The sequence below is a fragment of the Medicago sativa genome, chromosome 1 (genome assembly GCF_051527215.1).
Source record: "Medicago sativa cultivar Bolivia chromosome 1, Bolivia_mono, whole genome shotgun sequence".
NCBI classification, from domain to species: Eukaryota; Viridiplantae; Streptophyta; class Magnoliopsida; order Fabales; family Fabaceae; genus Medicago; species Medicago sativa.
In genome coordinates this window covers 74,718,442-74,738,229 of record NC_140749.1, presented here as the reverse complement: position 1 = coordinate 74,738,229, position 19,788 = coordinate 74,718,442, and the positions used below count along the sequence as shown (strand labels likewise).

General features: G+C 33.1%; 3 protein-coding genes across 6 annotated transcripts; 2 read left to right on the top strand and 1 right to left on the bottom strand.

The window, feature by feature from the left end:
* Positions 1 to 804: 804 nt before the first annotated feature.
* On the top strand, positions 805 to 4,616 carry LOC146957372 (shaggy-related kinase 11). Of its 3 annotated transcripts, none has more exons than XM_085736277.1 (13): positions 805 to 866; positions 1,339 to 1,496; positions 1,601 to 1,693; positions 2,129 to 2,188; positions 2,298 to 2,570; positions 2,649 to 2,723; positions 2,819 to 2,875; positions 2,998 to 3,138; positions 3,222 to 3,272; positions 3,543 to 3,638; positions 3,736 to 3,819; positions 4,016 to 4,118; positions 4,229 to 4,616. In XM_085736277.1, exons 2-13 carry the CDS (start codon positions 1,377 to 1,379, stop codon positions 4,309 to 4,311), a joined length of 1,236 nt encoding a protein of 411 aa, XP_085592403.1. In that variant the 5' UTR covers positions 805 to 866; positions 1,339 to 1,376; the 3' UTR covers positions 4,312 to 4,616. The 3 variants fall into 3 exon arrangements, with proteins under 3 accessions (XP_085592403.1, XP_085592409.1, XP_085592415.1); XM_085736283.1 differs by having other exon boundaries at positions 805 to 870; XM_085736289.1 differs by having other exon boundaries at positions 805 to 943.
* Positions 4,617 to 5,997: 1,381 nt separating this feature from the next.
* On the top strand, positions 5,998 to 7,244 carry LOC146957371 (C2H2 and C2HC zinc fingers superfamily protein). Its single transcript, XM_085736296.1, has 4 exons — positions 5,998 to 6,240; positions 6,376 to 6,634; positions 6,724 to 6,805; positions 6,909 to 7,244. The coding sequence occupies exons 2-4, from the start codon at positions 6,440 to 6,442 to the stop codon at positions 7,016 to 7,018; spliced, it is 387 nt and encodes a 128-aa protein (XP_085592422.1). The 5' UTR covers positions 5,998 to 6,240; positions 6,376 to 6,439; the 3' UTR covers positions 7,019 to 7,244.
* Positions 7,245 to 11,337: 4,093 nt separating this feature from the next.
* Positions 11,338 to 14,168, bottom strand: LOC146957370 (Peptidase C15, pyroglutamyl peptidase I-like protein). 2 transcript variants are annotated; one of them, XM_085736260.1, is made up of 5 exons: positions 14,052 to 14,168; positions 12,846 to 13,177; positions 12,365 to 12,469; positions 12,228 to 12,275; positions 11,338 to 11,801 (listed from the first exon to the last, which is right to left on the bottom strand). In XM_085736260.1, the coding sequence occupies exons 2-5, from the start codon at positions 13,116 to 13,118 to the stop codon at positions 11,547 to 11,549; spliced, it is 681 nt and encodes a 226-aa protein (XP_085592386.1). In that variant the 5' UTR covers positions 13,119 to 13,177; positions 14,052 to 14,168; the 3' UTR covers positions 11,338 to 11,546. The 2 variants fall into 2 exon arrangements, with proteins under 2 accessions (XP_085592386.1, XP_085592393.1); XM_085736267.1 differs by having other exon boundaries at positions 13,914 to 14,122.
* Between the last annotated feature and the right edge of the window lie 5,620 nt (positions 14,169 to 19,788).

Genomic DNA, 19,788 nt, shown 5'->3' with positions numbered 1-19,788 from the left:
ATAAAATTTAATGAACTTATAACAAACATATGCATATGTATTTCTATCGTTTTATTCTCAAAAATCTACAAATATAACTTGAAAGAAACCCACCTAAGTGTTGTTATAATGTGGTAATTTCATTTTTTATTTTTATGAGGGCCATGAAAGAAAGGCGCCAAAAACAAAATGTAATCCATGTTCCTTCTAGTTAGTCTTGTGGTGAATTAAATAAGGGAAATGTTAATGAGTGCTCCCGGGGCACTCTTTAAGGACCATAAGTAGTAACTATTTATGAAAAAATGTGTAATCAATGCATTGGAAATCGAAACATTTAACTTTTTTAAAAAGTAATTGCTTATTTTAGAATACTTAAAAAGTGTCCCAGGGCGCTCGTTAACAAGACCCATTAAATAATTACACCCTCCGGTCACTAATATAAGCAAAAATCCACTTTCTAGGTTCATTCAATAAATGATGTATGTAGCCTATAATAAAGACTACATACATCATTAATTGAATGAACCTAGGAATTGGATTTTTGCTTATATTAGTGACCGGAGGGTGTAATTGTTTATTAACTCATATACACACACTGGTCACTACAATTTCATTGAACATTGAAGTTTGAACGGTCAAAAGTTTAGGTAACCAAGCCAGACTTCATTCACGTTCACACTATACATACATTTATTTTTATATTATTTTTTTTATTCACCTGACAAATAAAAAAATAAAAATAATAATAATTGGAGTGGGTGTTTGTGTTTCTTCCTTGACTGTCACCAGCGCATTATAGCAGACCACACAAAAAAGCAGAGAACTGTCCCTCACATCACACAACACAACATAACATTCACAACACATGCTTTGGTTTCGTTTCGTTGGTATGTATGTACTTTTCTTTATGTTTATGTTTATGTCTTCGATCTAATTTCAACCCCTTCTTTCTCCATTCCAAATTGTAGATTTTCTTCCTTCATTTTTTCTTAATTATTTTTTTTATTTAGGTTTTTTTTTTTCATTTCTTCCTTAATTTTGTTTTTTCAATTTTCTCTCTGATGTAGCTCATCTTAGTTTATCTTTCATAGCTGTCTCTCTCTCTCTCCGTGTTCGTTAATTTTGTTTTGTTAATTTAGATCCCGTTCAATTACAACGATCTTCAGTTTAGGGTTTGTGGTGTTTTTCATGGGATTGATTGATCTTTGGTTGCAAAATGTTTAATTTAATAATTGGGCTAGTTTGATTTCAATTTTTATGGCTTTTAATTCATGTGGGTCTATTTGGTTTTTGATAAAAATTCAATTTTTATAATAAAGGAATGTTTTTTGAGTGTGATGTAATTTTTCATTCTTGCAGGTGGATGAGTGGTTAAAATTGAAAGGGTTTCAGTGGCGATGGCGTCGGTTGGTGTTGCACCAACTTCAGGTTTTAGAGAACTCCTTGGTGATGGTGAAATTGGTGTTGATGATATATTGCCAGAGGAAATGAGTGATATGAAAATTAGGGATGATAGAGTAAGATGCTCACTCTGTTAATTCATCACACTTAATTTTATTTTTGTATGTTTGGTTGATTTTGAATTTCAGGACAATTTGCTTACATCTTTCGTATCTTGTAGGAAATGGAAGCCACCGTTGTTGACGGCAATGGAACGGAGACAGGACATATCATTGTCACTACTATTGGTGGCAGAAATGGTCAGCCAAAGCAGGTATACCTTCTCACTTTGTTTGTGCGCTTTGAAATCATTCAACTCCTGCACCTTCTTACCAGCATGATATTACAGTTGTGTGCAAATGTCCCTACAAAATAGTTATGGTTTTGAATTAGGATTAGTTGCATTTGTCCTTGAAGTTGAAGTATTAAAAAATGAAACAAATCTTCAGGGTTTTGGAATTATGCCTGTTCAACCGCGTGCTAACTAGAATCTGTTTACAGTGACTGGCATATGACTGGTTATCTGGTCCAACATGTTTTTTTTTTCTTCTGTCTCATGATTACCAAGTATCTTACCAATTGTTAATAATGTGATGAACTGATGATGCTCTATGAGATCATACGGTGTGGTTTATCGTATTCTACATTTTCTTTCTCAATTTTTTTTTTAATTTTTACGTTGGAGTAATTTTTTATCTTATGATTTCAGACTATAAGCTATATGGCAGAGCGTGTTGTAGGACATGGATCATTTGGAGTTGTCTTCCAGGTAACAATAGTCAATATGTATCTCGTCGACTAGATGAGTTGCATTACTTTATCCTTTTCAACATAGTAGCATACAATGACCTTAGTTCTGATATCGTTTACGATTGTAGGCTAAGTGCTTGGAAACCGGTGAAACCGTGGCTATCAAAAAGGTTCTTCAAGACAAGAGGTACAAGAACCGGGAATTGCAAACAATGCGACTGCTTGATCACCCGAATGTCGTCTCTTTAAAGCATTGTTTCTTTTCAACCACCGAAAAGGATGAACTATACCTGAATTTGGTACTTGAGTATGTTCCTGAAACAGTTCATCGTGTGATTAAGCATTACAGCAAGTTGAACCAAAGGATGCCAATGATTTATGTGAAGCTCTATACATACCAGGTATGCCAGTCACGGTCACCCTTCCTTATCCAGTTTTTACCATGTTGTGGGTGTAATCATTTTGTTGGTATGTTGCAGATCTTTAGAGCATTATCTTATATTCATCGTTGCATTGGAGTCTGTCATCGGGATATCAAGCCCCAAAATCTATTGGTATGACATTTATTTTATTGTGCATATACCCTACTTCAATTTATTTTGTTATGACTACTAGGTGGAAAATACTAACTGAATGCTTTTCTATGCAGGTCAATCCACACACCCACCAGGTTAAATTATGCGACTTTGGAAGTGCGAAAGTCTTGGTATGTTACATGCATGCTGCATGACCGCTACATCCTTCATTAGTTTCTCTTCAACCTTCTGTTGTCTTCAGTTAGATGGTAGTTTATTTTTTTGGAGCTTATTTTGGTCCAACTTTTGACAGGTTAAAGGCGAACCAAATATATCGTATATATGTTCTAGATACTACAGAGCACCCGAGCTTATTTTTGGAGCAACTGAATATACTACTGCTATTGATGTATGGTCTGTTGGTTGTGTTTTGGCTGAGCTGCTGCTTGGACAGGTTGGTGCCGTTGATATGATCGCTTATAACTTTGTATTTGTAATTTAGTGTGTTTAATTGAAATATTTATTTGCTTTTCCCAGCCATTGTTCCCTGGTGAGAGTGGAGTTGATCAGCTTGTTGAGATCATCAAGGTATTTTTTGCGACTTTCTAACTCCTCATTATTGCTGTAAATTTTTTATTATTTGCATTGCATCACTTTTTTGAGCTCGATATACTTGGGTAATAATTCAATTTGCAACATTATTGAATGCATGTTGAATGGTGGATACTGTCTCTGCTTTACCCTTTTAAAAATTGATTGGCTTAATTGACGAGTTGATCAGCTGGATATGTGGCCTTCCTTTTTAACACAATGCCAGTATCTTACGTGTAAATGATCCATCTATTGTTTTTCTGATAGGTTCTGGGAACTCCGACAAGAGAAGAAATTAAATGCATGAATCCTAATTATACCGAATTTAAATTCCCTCAAATCAAAGCACATCCATGGCACAAGGTAATAAAACGAATCTTATAGCATTTCATGCTTTATTCTTAAGCTCATCTTCTAGTGTACTCGGAATTCTTTATTAACCATACTACATTGTTACTAGATCTTCCATAAGCGCATGCCTGCAGAAGCTGTTGATTTGGTATCAAGATTATTACAATACTCCCCAAACCTGCGGTGCCAAGCTGTGAGTATACTATTTCTTGTAGACCTTTCAAACCCACCTTTTCTAAACAATTAAAACAGTGCTTCCATCAGTCATGTAATGGTTTTTCAAGTTTCTATTCGGCAGCTTTATGGTTTCTAATCTAGTTAGTCAATGGCCGTTTCTCATCCTCTGATGGTGTATATAATAATTTTGTATTGTTGCTTATGTGCTGCAGTTAGATTGCTTGACCCATCCTTTCTTCGATGAGCTTCGTGACCCAAATGCTCGCTTGCCAACTGGCCGTTTCCTCCCACCACTGTTTAACTTCAAACCTCACGGTATGTTGATTTTTAAACAGGCTGTTGTGTTTGTGCTTTGGTGATCGTATATTTTCATCAATAGTTCTGGGCTTGTAACTGAATTTGTGTTATTGGTGCCTGTGTACCAGAACTGAAAGGAGTTCCAGTCGAGACCTTGATGAAACTGGTTCCAGAGCATGCGAGGAAGCAATGCCCGTTTCTTGGCTTGTAATATGTCGTAAAATGTAACAAAACTGCAAGTGTTGTTTCCATATGAACGCTACACGTTCATTCTATTTGATGATATGATATTTATTAGTATCTTTGTTGTATTCGGTTGCCTGTGATAGAAAATTTAGAGATATATGCTACCCAATATTACCCAAACCCTTATATGGGTATTCAGAATACCCTTTTCCTGTATCACAGCAGATTGTAACATGCAATAGAAGACAAGTGTCTACAATTATCTAAATGTTGTATCAGTATTTGTACTTGTATTTGTATTTGTGGAGATAATGACGGATTATTGCGTAATCTAGTTTTGCCTCCTTTGTGTTGGTAGTTTCTGTCATTTCAACATACAGCCGGGTCTCGTTGCTTGTAATTGCTCTATTATGTAATATTGAACTCCACTGCCAGATCTTACCTTGACTTGTGTCTGCTGTACACCAATTACACTTGCACTTCCAATCAGTTCCAGATGCTTGCCATTTCTACCAAAAGAATAGCACAGGAAATAACGGAAATTGCTTGATGACGCGGTAATCATTCAAAGAGCACAACTCAGTTTCATGCCTTTGGCTGTTTAGGTGCTCATTCCTGTGCTCTTTTTGTCAAGGGAATAATGGCTCCCTTGGTCAAGTCTACACTGGGAAAGTCTGTTGGAAATTACACTTGTTGTGAATGGAAAACCAGCTGTGGATGAAAGTATGGTCTTCTTCTGGTTATTAGTCTTTTTTTTTTTTTTTTTTTTTTATGATATCCCATTTATTTCTGTTTAGTTTCTTCTAAACTGCTCTTCTAATCTGCTATGAAGTAGAAAGAGTAGTTAATAGATGTGTCCTCCTGTAATTTTTTCTTTCTTTTTTGTCATGGACATTTCTTGTTTATTTTGGTTTTCTTTTGTGTAGGTTTGGTTCTTTGGAAGAGCCAAAACTAATTTTGTCGAATTTGACATGTTTGGTTGTTTTAAAGTAAAATTGATTGTGTCTCTAGAATTGATTATAACTTGAACTTGGAATTTAAATATTTTGGTATTAGAATTGATTTTTACACTTGAATTTTGTATTTAATTCGTTTACATTGTCAGTGTAAAGATATTTTACACAATCAATCATAATTTTTTTTAAGGGAGTCAATCAATCATAATTATTTGATCACTAAAACTTAAATAGTAGTATTTTGTGTCATATTCAATAGTTGATGCGACAATACATTATTGAATGTATCTGTAAAATAATTGTAAACAAATAGAGCTTCCTAACCAAAATCTTAAAAATATTTGACTTTATTCGTGGCTATGTTTTATTTCAATAGTTGTAATTTACTAAAATTGTGACGATGTATATAAATTAAATAGGGAAATGTTAACGAGATCCAATTAAATATATTGACATGGGATAGCCAGACTTTGCACGTTTTCTGTTTTTATATACCGTAAGAATTTTAGCATTTCATACTAGATTACATTTCCAACTTCCAAGTAATTTTCAGAGGTCCTTCAAAAAAAAAAAAAAGTAATTTTCAGAGGTAATAAGAAAATGGGTCTTGTTAACGGGCGCTTTCGAAACACTTTTAACTATTCTAAAAAAGAAATTATTCCATAAAAAAATTAAATATTTTAATTTCCAATATATTAATTAAAAAAATAAAAAAATAATCTTATCATTTAAAGGTTTTTAAGAAGTTCCGGGGCACACGTTAATCACTTAAAGGATGCATGATGTAGTTTAGCCTGTGTTTTATGATCGAAAGTTGAAACTTGAAACCCATTTTCCTTGTATGCCTGCCTTGTGTCTGAGTCCGACAACCTCTGTTCTAGGTCCGGCGCGACACCGTTCTCCAGGACGCCGCCGTTCTGCCTGCCACTTCCATTCTATGCGACGCCTCCGTTCTGCGCGACGACGCTGTACCAATTCCTTTCTACGCTCACATTAAGGTAATCATACAAGTCATTTGTAATTGGCGGTGCCACCGCACGAAGCTTGAAGTTGCAATCATTGTCCCGAACAATCCTTATCTTTGCTCTTGTTTCATGTTCACATGGGTTCTTTCATTTTTGTTTCTTATGCAGATTATATATTGTTGAATCCATATTTGTAGTAGAGTTGAGGCGTGGGTGTGGTGAGGAGGGGAAAATGCCAATGAAAAAGTACTATTGTGAGTATTGCGATAAGCAATTTCAAGATACACCCTTAGACCGGAAACGCCACTCTGCCGGTATTCAACACAAACAAGCCAAAGCTCGTTGGTACGATTCCTTCAAACCCGAACACCAGAACTCTATTCCACCACCATCTAATCAACCCTTCTGCGTCCACTTCGTCAACACGGTACTATCAATTTATATTTAAATTTGCATCCTCATTAATTATCATTTCTTAGTGCTCTATAAGTCGATTAACTCTCTCTGTATATTTAGGGATTTTGTCGTTATGGCAATTCTTGCAAATATTTTCATCCCAATACACAACAGCAGCAGCAACCAATAACAAGAATGCCAGGTGAGCTACCCCGATAGTTGTTCATTTACTGATTTATAGTTTCTTTCTTTATGGTGTTGAATTCATGATTGATATTAATGTTATGTACTATGCATATATGTAGGGAATATAGTAGGAGATACCATGGGAGTGTCGTTCGGCAATTTGCCTCCGTCACTGCAGCCTCCGCCTGAGGGTGGATACTCCAACCTCCCATTTGTCGACTGGGGATAGATTTGTGCACATTACCTTTGGGCCTCCCTGTATGCAACCATTATTTTATGGCTATAATGAAACATACTAATAGTTCTGATAGGATAATGCTGATTTTGAGTTTCTTTACTGGTTATTACAACTACTAGGATGACAACTTCTTGTTAAATGTTACCTTGTTATGAATTATGATCTTTCCATCTCTCCTCTATACATATCTAAAAAAGATAGCTACTGATTGTGTTCATGATTTTTCCTCCTGTGAGTTCACTATGACATTTGTGCTACACGCTGTGACTTTTTGTTGTTGTGGAGTTTGATGCTTCACAGTTCAAACACTTTCTTGCTCATTGAGGCTGCTTTGTTTCCTTTGCTTTGGTGGTAATGATGGTGGTATGTAATGGAGCATAGACATGGAGAGTCATGTTATAACTAGTTTATGATTTGTGTTTTTTTATATTGGCTACAAATTTGTTACGGCTTCATCCTTTTGGTTAATGAGATTTGCATTTCTTTGCAGTGTTTTCTTAAACATGGAGGGGGGTTGGTTTTGATGGTATGTGTGTGGTCTTATTGAAATATATAGATACTGGTTTGTTGAAGTAAAAAGGAAAAAGAGGTTATAAGGAATGACAAATGGATAATATTCAAATAAACTATAATGGTGTTGCACTGTTGCTTTCTGAAGGCTATTTAGAGTTTTGGTGTATTGTTGTATTGTGTTGATTGGGTTTCTTGCAGCTCCTAATTAGCTAGTTTTTAGGTGTTAGTGTTTCTAGTACTAGGAAAATCATAATACTAAGACACCTGAATAATGAAGTCCTTATATGAAGGACACAATTTTCTTCTGTCAAGGTGATTTCAAAATGAACAAGTCAGCCAAAGTTGATTTAGTTGGGTAACAAGTGTAATCTTGTAAGTTGGCTGTTTAGATATTCTAGTTAACATCCTAGGGAGGAGATTGAGAAGAGGCGGGACACGTTGGCTAGGTGGCAGTAGATTGATATATGGTTTAAGTATCATGTGGTTTATACCTTTTGTATATCCCATTGAGTTTCAGTAAGGCAGCAAATATGACAGGAATATGAGACCCCAGTTTAGCAGAAAAACACAGACAACTAACACTAACATAATTTTAGATTGAGTAATTCAAATATTTGGAAATCAAATGTACGGAAATTAAATCGCATGAATTTTGTTGGCGTTCTTTTTAACAGTGAGTTTGGTTCAAAATAACCAAAGATAAAGGATTCGGACTGTTAGTGTTTGGTTGAGAGAATTAGAGAAAGGCATGTGAGAGAAGATATTTCAACACATAAAAAAACGAGGAGAAAAGTACGTGATTGCGACATCATTGGATATTGTGTGCAAGAAAGTGTTCGATTCAACAATGTTGCCAGTAAAGATTTGAGTTGGTATTTATCAATTCTCCCATAGGACTGTAGGAGGTCTTTCAATTCCTTTGTTTAAAATCAGAGAAATTTTTCAATTCCTTTGAACACGCAGTTAAACTTGATAATGTGGTCACGTGTTGTCAAATATTTGAAAAGGAGACTTGCTTATAAGGACAGGTGATTGTACCCTCTTAGCACATGTTTGGAAAGTCAGAATACCAGAGTATCAATGTACGATTCAATTCATTTGAAGGAGTTTGTAATTTGATTCTAAACACAGACTAATTGCTTGTTGTTTTTTTTTTTTTTTTTTTTACTTTTAATGTTTTCTAAGGGCCTGGATTCTGCTTGCTTTTTGCTTTCATTGTTTATTTTATGTGATTCACTGAGTTGATTATGAATGGTTTTATCAAAACCGACTCCTCCAAATCACTTCAAGGAGTAGAGTGAATAATATCATCTATTGATAAACAAATTAATGATAATATACACATGCATAAAAAACCATGGATTGTTAAAATACTTTAATCATTGATTTTCTCACTTTAGAAGATCCCTCGATTTTATTTGACCAAAGAATGGCTGCATCAATCTATTATGGGTTAAATATGTTTTTGATCCTTATAAATATATCAACTTTTCGTTTTAGTCCCTCTAAAATTTTCCTTCAACTTTTAGTCCCTATAAAATTTTCAATCACTGCTTTTGGTCCCTATTTTTAACTTAATTTTTGTATTTTTTAATGAAATTGTGCAGAAATGTGTAAAATATTGTAAAAAAAAATTAGAATTTTTTTAACAAAACATAAATTAAATATGAATTTTTAACCTTCAAAAATATAAAAATTCATATTAAATTCATGTTTTGTTAAAAAATTCTAATTTTTTTTGGGAGAGATTCTTATAATATTATGAATTTTTCTGTAAAATTTTATTCAAAAATATGAATTCTACATATGAGTTTACTTTAAAAAAGGGACCAAAAGTGAAGATGGAAAATTTAATTAGGGACTAAAAGTTGAAGGAAAATTTTAGAGGGACTAAAATGAAAAGTTGGTATATTTATAGGGACAAAAAATATATTTAACCCATCTATTATTGAGCAATGAGCGTTAAACCTAAAAAAACACTGTAAATTAAGGGAGAGGATCCTCTCCAGTGCTGTTTTTGTCCTGTGAGATCTCAACCCCATATTTTCCTTGTAATCAATGCAGTTTTAATAATTAAAAATAAATTAATGGTGTGGATGTACACTGGACATACTCCAGTGAAAACTTCACAGGAGAGAATCCATGCCTGTAAATTACCGCTAGCTTTAGTTTTACTGAGGCCAACTTATCGGTTACAATGCACTCATAAGAAAATTAAAATGAAAAATACGAGCAGTGTTGAAGAAAAGTAAAATGTACATTTGTTCGCAAGGTCACACTTAAGCTGTCAAGTTGCCTGGAAGCCTTTCATCTGAAACATGACGATGATACACAACTTTATTTGAAGCAATGCTAAAATGGATGCTGATTTCAATCATTATGAAGGTGAGGTGAAAACATAGCCTTCCATCACGATAATTATCGTAGACCAGTTAAACTTGAATTTATCCTAAAATTTGAATATAGTTTCATCATCTTCGGGACTTGGTTCAAGATCGAATTATAGAGTTCAAGAAAAATAATTAAACTTGTAGTAATATTTCGCATTGCACTTTATATAATATTCTCTACTTGTAGTTTTATTTGAGTACTTCATGTTTAACAAATATTCCCTACTTGTATTTTTATTTGAATACTTTGTTATTCACAATTATGCTAATTTAATATTTCTTATTGTCAATTTAATCAAAAGTAAATGAAGGAGAAAATTGATCTACACATGTTAAAACTCATTTTAGTCATTTGCACACCAAAAAAATGATATCCAAACATTATTCATTCAAATCACTTATGTTGGGAAGATATTGAAACATAAATTACTTTATATTTAACTCATTTTTAATCAAAATCATTTCTACAAAATCAATTCAGTCAAAATCAATTTTCTAAAGCTAGATGATGTATGCAAGAAGATTATTTAGTCAATATGAAATAAGAAATGAGAAAAATAGTGATGAATGTTTGTACTTATCAAATTCGCATGTAAGATGAGTTAGTATTTATTAATTGTTGGTCAGACTTTAATTACCTCTCAGCCAAACTCTGGATCACTAGAGTATCCTTCCCCTAAGAACCGGAGGGATAAAAAAAAAAGGCAAAAATTTATCAATTTTCCGATTTGAGGTAGTGTTTCAATTCGTTTGTTAAAGTCAAATAAATGTTGAGTTACTGACAATTTTTTCATTTCTTTTTTTTTTTTTTTTTTTTTTGAAATATCCAAAATAAAGCAGTTTGATTCCTCTCAACACACACATTACCATTTTTAAATTCTTTATACGAACACGCTGTTAAACTTGATGTGTTGGTTAATATTTGAAAATGAGACTTTGCTTATAAGGACAGTTGATTGTGCCCTCTTAGCACTTATTTGGAAATGTTTAATTGAGTGTCAATGCACAGGTCGATTCATTTGAAGGAGTTTGTAACTTGACTCTAAACACATACTAATTGCTTGATTTTTACTTTCATTGTCTTCTAAGGACTTAGATTCTGCTTGATTTTTTCTTTTATTGTTTATTTTCATTGATATCAACTATTGGTAAACAAATTAATTATTTATATTATAGACATGCATAATCATAACAAATCATAATAGATAAATACTATTGTTTGATTTTTTATCACTTTGGATGAACCCTCGAATTTATCTGATCAAAGAATGGCTTCATCAACCTATTGAGCATCAAACCGAAAAAACACTGTAAATTACTACTAACTTTCAGTTTTACCGAGACATACTTATCGGCTACAAATATTCATAAATCATAAACAAATCAAAAGAAAAAACAAATGCAGTGTTGAAGAAAAAGAAAATGAACATTTATTCACAAAGTCACACCTAAGATGTTAGCTTGCCTCAGCATTTTAAGGGCTAAAACAAATACGTCACCATTTTTATTTCCATTTCATAACAATATCTTATTATTATGACAATCGCAATAATTTATAACATTTCATTCAAGGTTGTACATTCACCATTCTCAGAAGCATGACAACACCAGAACAATTACATGAGCTGGGTGTTACTAACATTAGCAAGTACCTCTAATAAGGAAGCAGCAAATTGCATTTGGGTTTCTTCATTTATTGTGAAGAAGAGTGGCACATGCACGAAAAGTGATTTGTTTCCGTTCTGCTCCGCGAACCGAAGAGAATGATAGTAAACATAATTGCACACAAACCTTCCTGCATCATCAGATGTCATTACATCATAACCTTTCGTTGCCAAGGTCTTGGTCATCTGCTCCACAGGAAGGGTAGTCTGCATAAAGTTAGGACAAAAGACAAAGTTAGGACACAAGACAACCGCATCTCAAAAACATGGAACAGTCATTAAGGCAAAATTTGATGCAGCAATGCATGTTGTCTTCAACTATGCATACCAATATCTTTGCACTTGCACCTTATATGCCTCCATCAAGAGGCAAAGACTTGTTAAAAAAATAATTTCTCTATACCTCGCAAGTTTTTGAAAATGAAGCACAAAGTTTCTAGATACCAAGGACTCAGATAATCGAAAAGCTTGTGAAATGATACTTAGAATGGTAAGCTGTTCTTTAAATATTTCTGAGGATCCAAAATAAATGATATTATAAAATAAACCTCAACATTTTCATATTTGTACCAAACACTGAACTCGAGAGAACATTGATTTACGAAGCAAAAGAAAACCAGCGATCCAATTTACCTCCCGTATTCTTGAAATCGGGCCATCTGAAGGAACAATGGGAACTTTCTGCAATAAAAGTTTTATGGAACTGTCACTAAAGGATAATAGAGTACTTCAAGATCAGGCCTAAAAGGGTTGATGAAAACAAGTTTAACCTGTGGCTTCCATCCCATTTCATCAGGGCAACGGAAGGTAGCCTCATTGACAGCTTGACGTTCTATAGCGAACCTTGTTGCACCACTGTTAACCCCAAAATGCAGCTGAACAAACATTACCAGAACATAAGATTCATGATAATCAAATGACTACGATTCAAGATAGCTGAATTCAACCAACTAGAACTTTCTTACCATTATTTCAGTTCTATGCTAATTATGTTATAAAAACTTCCATGTCAAATTCCAGTGATCTTTAGTCGCAGTTAATTCCATAATTATATTATCATATCTAAACAAGGATACGGCTGTTTTAAATATTAGATTACTAAGACACTAAGTAATTCATGAAAAATTTCATAGAGATATTAAACTTGATATGATTACATAAATAAAACTTCAGAAGGATTAATAAAAGAACCTACACACAAAGTATGACTAAGGCTCCCTACTCACAAAGTAGGGATCCTTGGCAACTCACCCAGATAATTTTATTGGAACTTGAAGATTCAGATTCCTTGGCAATAACGGCAGATTGCAATGTCTGGTACAGCGGAACAAGGGCTCCTTGTCCAGCAGTATCAAGAATACTACAGCTCCCGATAGCTAAACCCTTTGGCAAACCCTTCTTTTTCACATATTCCGTCAAATTATTCACAATTGTCTCCGTTGGATTCTCTGAAACTCCATGGAATTTCTTGAAACCTGTTATATAAACTGTTGTTACAGCAGCTGAAGGACCTTCGGACCCCATCTGCGGATGATGGTCTAATAATATATAGAGCTTCAACTAGAAAGTATTGCTTAAAAGACCTGCATTAAATGACAAGTAAAATGAGTAAAAACTGATAATAAAACCAAACCTTCTTATCCAGTGGACCATATCATCATATACAGAAACATTACATCATAATCCAAAATCATCACTTAAAAATACACTAAGAGCCACATCATGCTATCAAACTTTGATTTAACAAAATGATTATTTTGATAAGTTGCACGTCTGCGACCACAATTTAGACCACGATCTCATCGCATCAAAACTTTAAACGTCCCTGCAACAATTGTGATCCAATTGCGATATCACCACAACATGATCACAATTGTTGATTGAGCCCACATCAGCGTCAGTTGACCGCGATTCTCACCAATATTAAGCATCATAGTGCAACACAACCAAACCACAACTTAAAATCTTAACAACAATACACTAAAACACTCAACTAAATTTCAAGACTTTACAAAGAACACAAATCAGAGAAGATGATCAAATGAAAAAGTTCATACATTTCACTCAAGAACTCAAAAGAAAAGACTCCAATTTTGTAATCCCTGACATCCTAATGACAGTATTCAACATGAAAACATAATTGGGTCGTGACATAATCTTGCAAATTTTAAGGTTTCAAGAGTAATAATTGATGAAAAACCAGTTTCAACGATGACACAAAGAAGATCAAATTAATGTAAAATATGTTTCATAGAAATACTATAATAGTCTATGATGATCACGCAACCAAATGATGAAGGAACAAGGAATATTAATTACCTCGAAATACAAAAGAACATAATAATTAAGAATAAGCATGTTTTTTTTTCTTCTTCTGAGGATTATTAATTAACAAGAGAGAAATTAAAAAAGAAACTGAATTTAGAGAGAGAGAAATAAATCAATCCTATTCCTTACCAGGAAATGGAATGAAGACAATAAAAATGTTGAAGTTCAGAGATGACAGTCTTATCTACTCAAAGCAAATTAACTACTGGTGAAGATTCCGATTAGATTTAGAAACAAAAGTGACACAAGCAAAAATATGTAAATAAATAAAATATATGCAATTTAAGAAATCTATACTATACAAATATACAAAGAGAATTCATGTTTTTTACTTACTTTTTCACTTCTAATTATACTTTTAAATAAATTTGACTATAAACAACGTACATCATTTATTCAATCAATATAAAAAGTGAAAATTTGTTTATAAATGAGACCAGAGGAGTTACTATTTTGTTGGTGTTATTCAAAAATATAAGAATGTATATTATATTTGTTATATATTTTTAAGTGGATGTATGTTATATTTGTTATATTATTATCATTGAAAAGATAGATATAGTTTGTTACAACATGAAAATGCAAATATCTATTATTTGTATATATAATTTTAATCAAAATCAAAATAATTTTAATTAAATTTCATAAAACTATTGTTCATTTCTTTCAAAAAATAAAAATTATTATTCATAATTTATACTAATTAATAGAAGAAGAAGACGGACAGATAAACATGAAATGCCTGTTTAAACGTCGGTAATAATAATAATAATTTCCTTCCATCAGAAAAGAAATAATAAGCAAAGGTTGGAAAGTGCGAGTCGCTTTCATATAAAATAAACAAATAAAGCACACAGTCCTTATGATAATCAATCCACACCTAAAATATATTCTTCTTCTTCCAAACGTGTATTATTAAACTCTTTATGAAGTTGCATTTCTTTTTTGGACCAATTTATGAAGTTGCATTTCTTTTTTGGACCAATTTATGAAGTTGCATTATTTTTTCATTTAATGAACATTTTTTGTTGGTTGCCCAAGCAATCACCACCAACCATGTAGCTACAAAATAATTCCATTTAGGGGGTCACATGACATCTCTCAAGTCTCAACAAATCTTCTTCCATGGCTACATGATCCAACCAACTATGTCCTGTTACGGTCTGTATTTGTTTTAACTTTATAAAAAGTATAGATTTTGCGTTATGTAAAACAAAAATTTAAAGTTATCTCGATTTGTTTACTACTCATGAAAACCACTTTTTAAATAAAGATTTTTAACTTGTTTATGTGCCAATTTTTTTTTATAAATCTCTACGAAAAAAGTTTTTTAATTCAGAGTCCGTTTGTTACGAATTAAAGAGTAAGTAATTTGACAATCAATAATTTTTTTAGAGTTTTATATAAAAAAATGTATAATCTATTTTGTTTTGTTTACCGTAATAAAAATTATTTTTTCTAAAATTAATTTTTTATATTGTTTGAATACGACTATGTAAAAATGCACAATACTACAATATATATTAAAATATTAGTTTTTTTCTTTCTAATGAGAAAAAAAAACCTTGTCCTGTTTTCTATCTGCTTTAAAAAAAAACATATTTTCTTAAAAGTTATTCATATCAACTTCTCATTTGAAACTATCTGCTGTTCACAAAAAAAAAAAAAAACACTATCGGCTAATCTACTTTTTATAGATTTTATTTATTTTTCTTCCAAAAAGCTATAACAAACATATGTAGTACTCTTAAAAATGATTATTTTTTTTTATGTTTAAAAATACTATAACAAACAAGCTCTCATTGTAGAGTCAAAAATGATTTTTTTATAGAGTTTTTCTTTAAAAAAAATCTAAACAAACGCTAAAAAAAATGACATGGCATCGAGGAGATGGATTTTATATGAGTCAACTGGACAAAATTTTATTCACTGAAAATTGTTGCGTTCAATGGCCAAATTACATTTAGAGGGCATTGAGTTGTGGCACGTCTGACCATTGTCCAGTTACGTTAACGATAGATAAGGAAAATTAGGGTCATCGTCCTCAACGTATGTTGAAAAGTTGGGTGAATCATCCGGGATGTCAGTAGTTCATTTGTAATCAGTGGAAATCGTTTCATGTGAATGGTTAGGGAGGTTATGCGCTGAAAGAAAAACTTAAATTGATAAAAGGAAGTCTAAGATTTTGGCATCAGAACCGTACTCAAAATCTATAAGGTAGAATCAATGAGGTTAATGATCACATCTCTTCCCTTTATGTTAAGGGGAGGAGTACGATTTATCGATGGAAGAGGTGGAGGAATTATATTCTTTGTTAACTAACTTGTTTTCTTTGTCAAGGATCAATATTAGTATGCAATGGCAAAAATCAAGAATGAATTGGTTGAAAAAGGGAGACACTAATTCTAAATTTTTCCATGAATTTATGTCTTCTAGGTGGCGGTCTAATGTTATTATGTCGAGAAATGTTAACGGGACGTAAGTGGAAGGAGTGGAAGGTGTTCGGAGTGTTGTGTACAACCACTTTGCCACTCACTTTTAGGGAGGTAATTGTGATCGACCTAGGTTGGATAATTTTAATTTCAAGTATGATGCAATGCGGTGAGATAGTAAAACCCTTCAATATTGAGGAGGTGGAACAAGCAGCGTGAGATTGTGATATTTATAAGACCCCAGAGCCGAATGAAGTAAATTTTGGGTTTATAAGATCCCAGTGTGAGATTGTGATATTTGAATTACATCAGAATGGTAAGTTGACGACGAGGCTTAATTGTTCTTTCATAGCTATGATTCCTAAGGTAAAAAGTCCTCAACTTCTAGCAAATTTTTGACCTATTTCTTTGGTTGGGTGTTTGTATAAGGTGGTAGCTAAGGTGTTAGCAAACAGATTGTGAAGTGTAATTGGTAGTATAATGTCGGCCTCCCAATCAGCTTTTATTCTTGGGAGGTAAATTCTTGATGGAATTCTAATGGCTAATGAGGTGGTAGATGAAGCTCACATACTGGAAAAAAAAATTATTATTATTTAAACTTGATTTTGAGAAGGCATACGATTCGATAGATTTTGGAAATATCTAGAGGCAGTCATAGTTAAAAACTGGATTATGGAATGTGTAAGAACTGCTACAACGTTTGTTTTGATTAATAGCAACCCGACATGAGAGTTTAAATGGAAAGAGATTTACGCCAAGAAGATCCCCTGTTTCCTTTTCTCTTTCCTCTTTGGCCTCACATATAATGTTTTGATCTCTCATCTACAATTTTCTGATGTAAGAGCCTTGAAAGTGGTCCTTATTCTTTTTGCGGAAATTTCAAGCCTAAAGGTTAATTTTCAAAAGAATTTGTTGGTTGGAGTCAATGTCTACAACTCTTGGTTGACAGAGGTCGTTGTGGTTTTTAATTGTAAAATGGGCAGTCTTCCTTTCCTTTATATGGGGTTACCTATTGGTGGAGATTCTCGAAAATTAAATTGTTGGCATCCATTGATTGATCGTATAAAAACAAAATTGTCGGGGTGGAAGAGTACAAACCTTTCTTTGGATGGTCATTTGGTCCTTCTAAAGTATGTTATGTCCTCTCTACCGATTTATTTCCTTTCCGTCTTGATGGCTCCCTCATGTATAAAATGGAGCTGAAGGTTGAAGGAGGAGCGAGGGTGACTTTGGTATAGGGTGTTAGTTGATGGGTATTGTGAGGAGGGGGAAGGATTGGTGATGGCGAGAGGGTAGGTTAAGTCTAGTGGAGTAATTTGAAAAGCATCAGCCAAGAGCTAGGGGATGGATCTTATACGTTATTTTGGTGGGATCCTTGGCTGCAAGGGGGATTTTAATGGTTGGGTTCAACAAATTTTTTGACTTGGCTGATAATAAGATGACGACGGTGACATAGATGAATTGTTTAGGTTGGGGTGAGGGGGGATAGGCGTGGAAGTGGAGGAGGAGGTTATTGGCATGTGAGGAAGAACATGTGGGGGAGTGTTGTGCATTGTTAAACTCTATTGTTTTGCATGTTGATGCGAAAGACATGTGGTTATGTTACTTACATGTGTTCAAGAGGTATAATGTTAACAATGCTTATTATTATTTGCTCTCGTTGAATCAAAATATCATTTATGAAAAAGCAACTGTCCATATGCATGCTATTGAAATTGAATGGAAACATTTTTACTTGATTTTTATTAGATAACAAACCTATAAATCGTATGACATGACAAAAGCTCTCGTTTGTCAACACACAACTGATACCTAACCAAGATAGAACATCCGACCATAACTTACCAACAACACGACACTCAAAAAATAAATGTTTAGATATTTTATTCAAATTACATCATTTCGACATAAGGTGATGCTATATTTTGCACCCCTAATTTTATAGATTCGGACATTATAGCCAACCTAATTTTTTTTGATAGGAAAGAGGGTCAAAGGCCGAGTAAACCTAATTTTTATCATAGAAAATATGACATTTTAACCCTCAACGTAAAATCTGATTATCATGTAACATTTTTTGTTATTTTCAAATGACAATAATATTTATTTAATGTTGTTTATTTAAAGAGAATAAGAAGATAACCATTATTTTGTCAAAAAAGAAGATATCCATTTTATATATTTTTATTAAAATTATTTTTAAATATTTTATTGTATAGTTACGTTACACATAAATTCAATTAGGCATGACAACAAAACTCATACTCACGGATATCCGCTCGAACCGAATCCAATTTGATGGGTTTTCTCCGTTTTGGCTGAGTTTGGGTATGAGTTTGATTTTTCCCTGATTTTAAAACACGAGTACGGGAAAAGAAACATGATATAAGTACCCACCCAAACCTATACTCAAACCCGTCCCTAATGTAGAAAATCAATTTATTACCCCTTTTTTAAATAAATAGAAACACAAATCTTAAATCATTTTAGTCATACAATCAAGTCTCAGTTTGTCAGCTGACACTCATTTCTATGATTTCTCTCTCTTCTCCTTCCACAACTCACACCGTCAATATATATATTCTCCATCACCATAGTCATCAATCGTCATCATCTCTTTGTTGAATAATGTATTACAAGAAGAATGATAATGTATTACAACATTGTCTCTAGAACTTTTAATAAATTGACATCGGTCGTTACTTACCAAGATCGGACGTGGAAGATGCACTTACATATCAACCACCAGTTTATAAATAATAATTTTTTTTGAGGGAGTTTATAAATAATCATAAAATGATGGACGTGAATAATTTAGTCGTCAATCGAATTATTATAAAGCAAGGGGGGAATAAAAGAACACTCACTTGCTCTGCTTTGTCTCGTCGGATTTTTTGTTAATTATTATTCTTCTTGTATATTTTATGAATGTACTACAGTAGTAGACCTATAAGGAAAAGGAGGAATGAACCATGAATTATTCTTGTTGAAAAAACAACAATTATTGGAGGACAGCTAAATAAAGCCTTTTAATAAAAAATAAAATAAATAAAGTATGAAAAGAAAAAAAAAAAGTTCTGATCGAGGAGTATCAGCAGCATCTATCTTATCCCAACTTTTTAGTAGATGTGTCTCTTTTAATCAATACAGTGTAAACTTATTGTCACCAAATGAAGATGATTGGAGTTGTTTGGCAAATAACCAAGGTCCATATACGGAAAAAGCTCGATTTATAATATTTTGAGCAATTCCTTTTCTACTCTTTCTTCTTTGGGACCGGACAGGGGCGGTTTGTTGGTTAATTTGTGGGAAAGTTATGCGCCAAAAAAAAAAAAAAGGTTATCTTTCTTTGTTTGGGGGTTTGTTAACCTCTAGATTGTACTAGACTCTTGACCCGTGCTACCGCACGGGTCTTTCCAAGAAGAAGTTAAACG

Coding starts and splice junctions, on each gene's coding strand:
- LOC146957372 (XM_085736277.1), top strand. CDS start 1,377: ATGGCGTCGGTTGGTGTTGCACCAACTTCAGGTTTTAGAGAACTCCTT. Junction 3,273..3,542: donor AGCTTGTTGAGATCATCAAG/GTATTTTTTGCG, acceptor TTTTTCTGATAG/GTTCTGGGAACTCCGACAAG. Junction 3,820..4,015: donor CAAACCTGCGGTGCCAAGCT/GTGAGTATACTA, acceptor TATGTGCTGCAG/TTAGATTGCTTGACCCATCC.
- LOC146957370 (XM_085736260.1), bottom strand. CDS start 13,118: ATGGGGTCCGAAGGTCCTTCAGCTGCTGTAACAACAGTTTATATAACA. Junction 12,470..12,845: donor GTTCCAATAAAATTATCTGG/GTGAGTTGCCAA, acceptor ATGTTTGTTCAG/CTGCATTTTGGGGTTAACAG. Junction 12,276..12,364: donor AAATGGGATGGAAGCCACAG/GTTAAACTTGTT, acceptor CTTTTATTGCAG/AAAGTTCCCATTGTTCCTTC.
- LOC146957371 (XM_085736296.1), top strand. CDS start 6,440: ATGCCAATGAAAAAGTACTATTGTGAGTATTGCGATAAGCAATTTCAA. Junction 6,635..6,723: donor GCGTCCACTTCGTCAACACG/GTACTATCAATT, acceptor CTGTATATTTAG/GGATTTTGTCGTTATGGCAA. Junction 6,806..6,908: donor ACCAATAACAAGAATGCCAG/GTGAGCTACCCC, acceptor GCATATATGTAG/GGAATATAGTAGGAGATACC.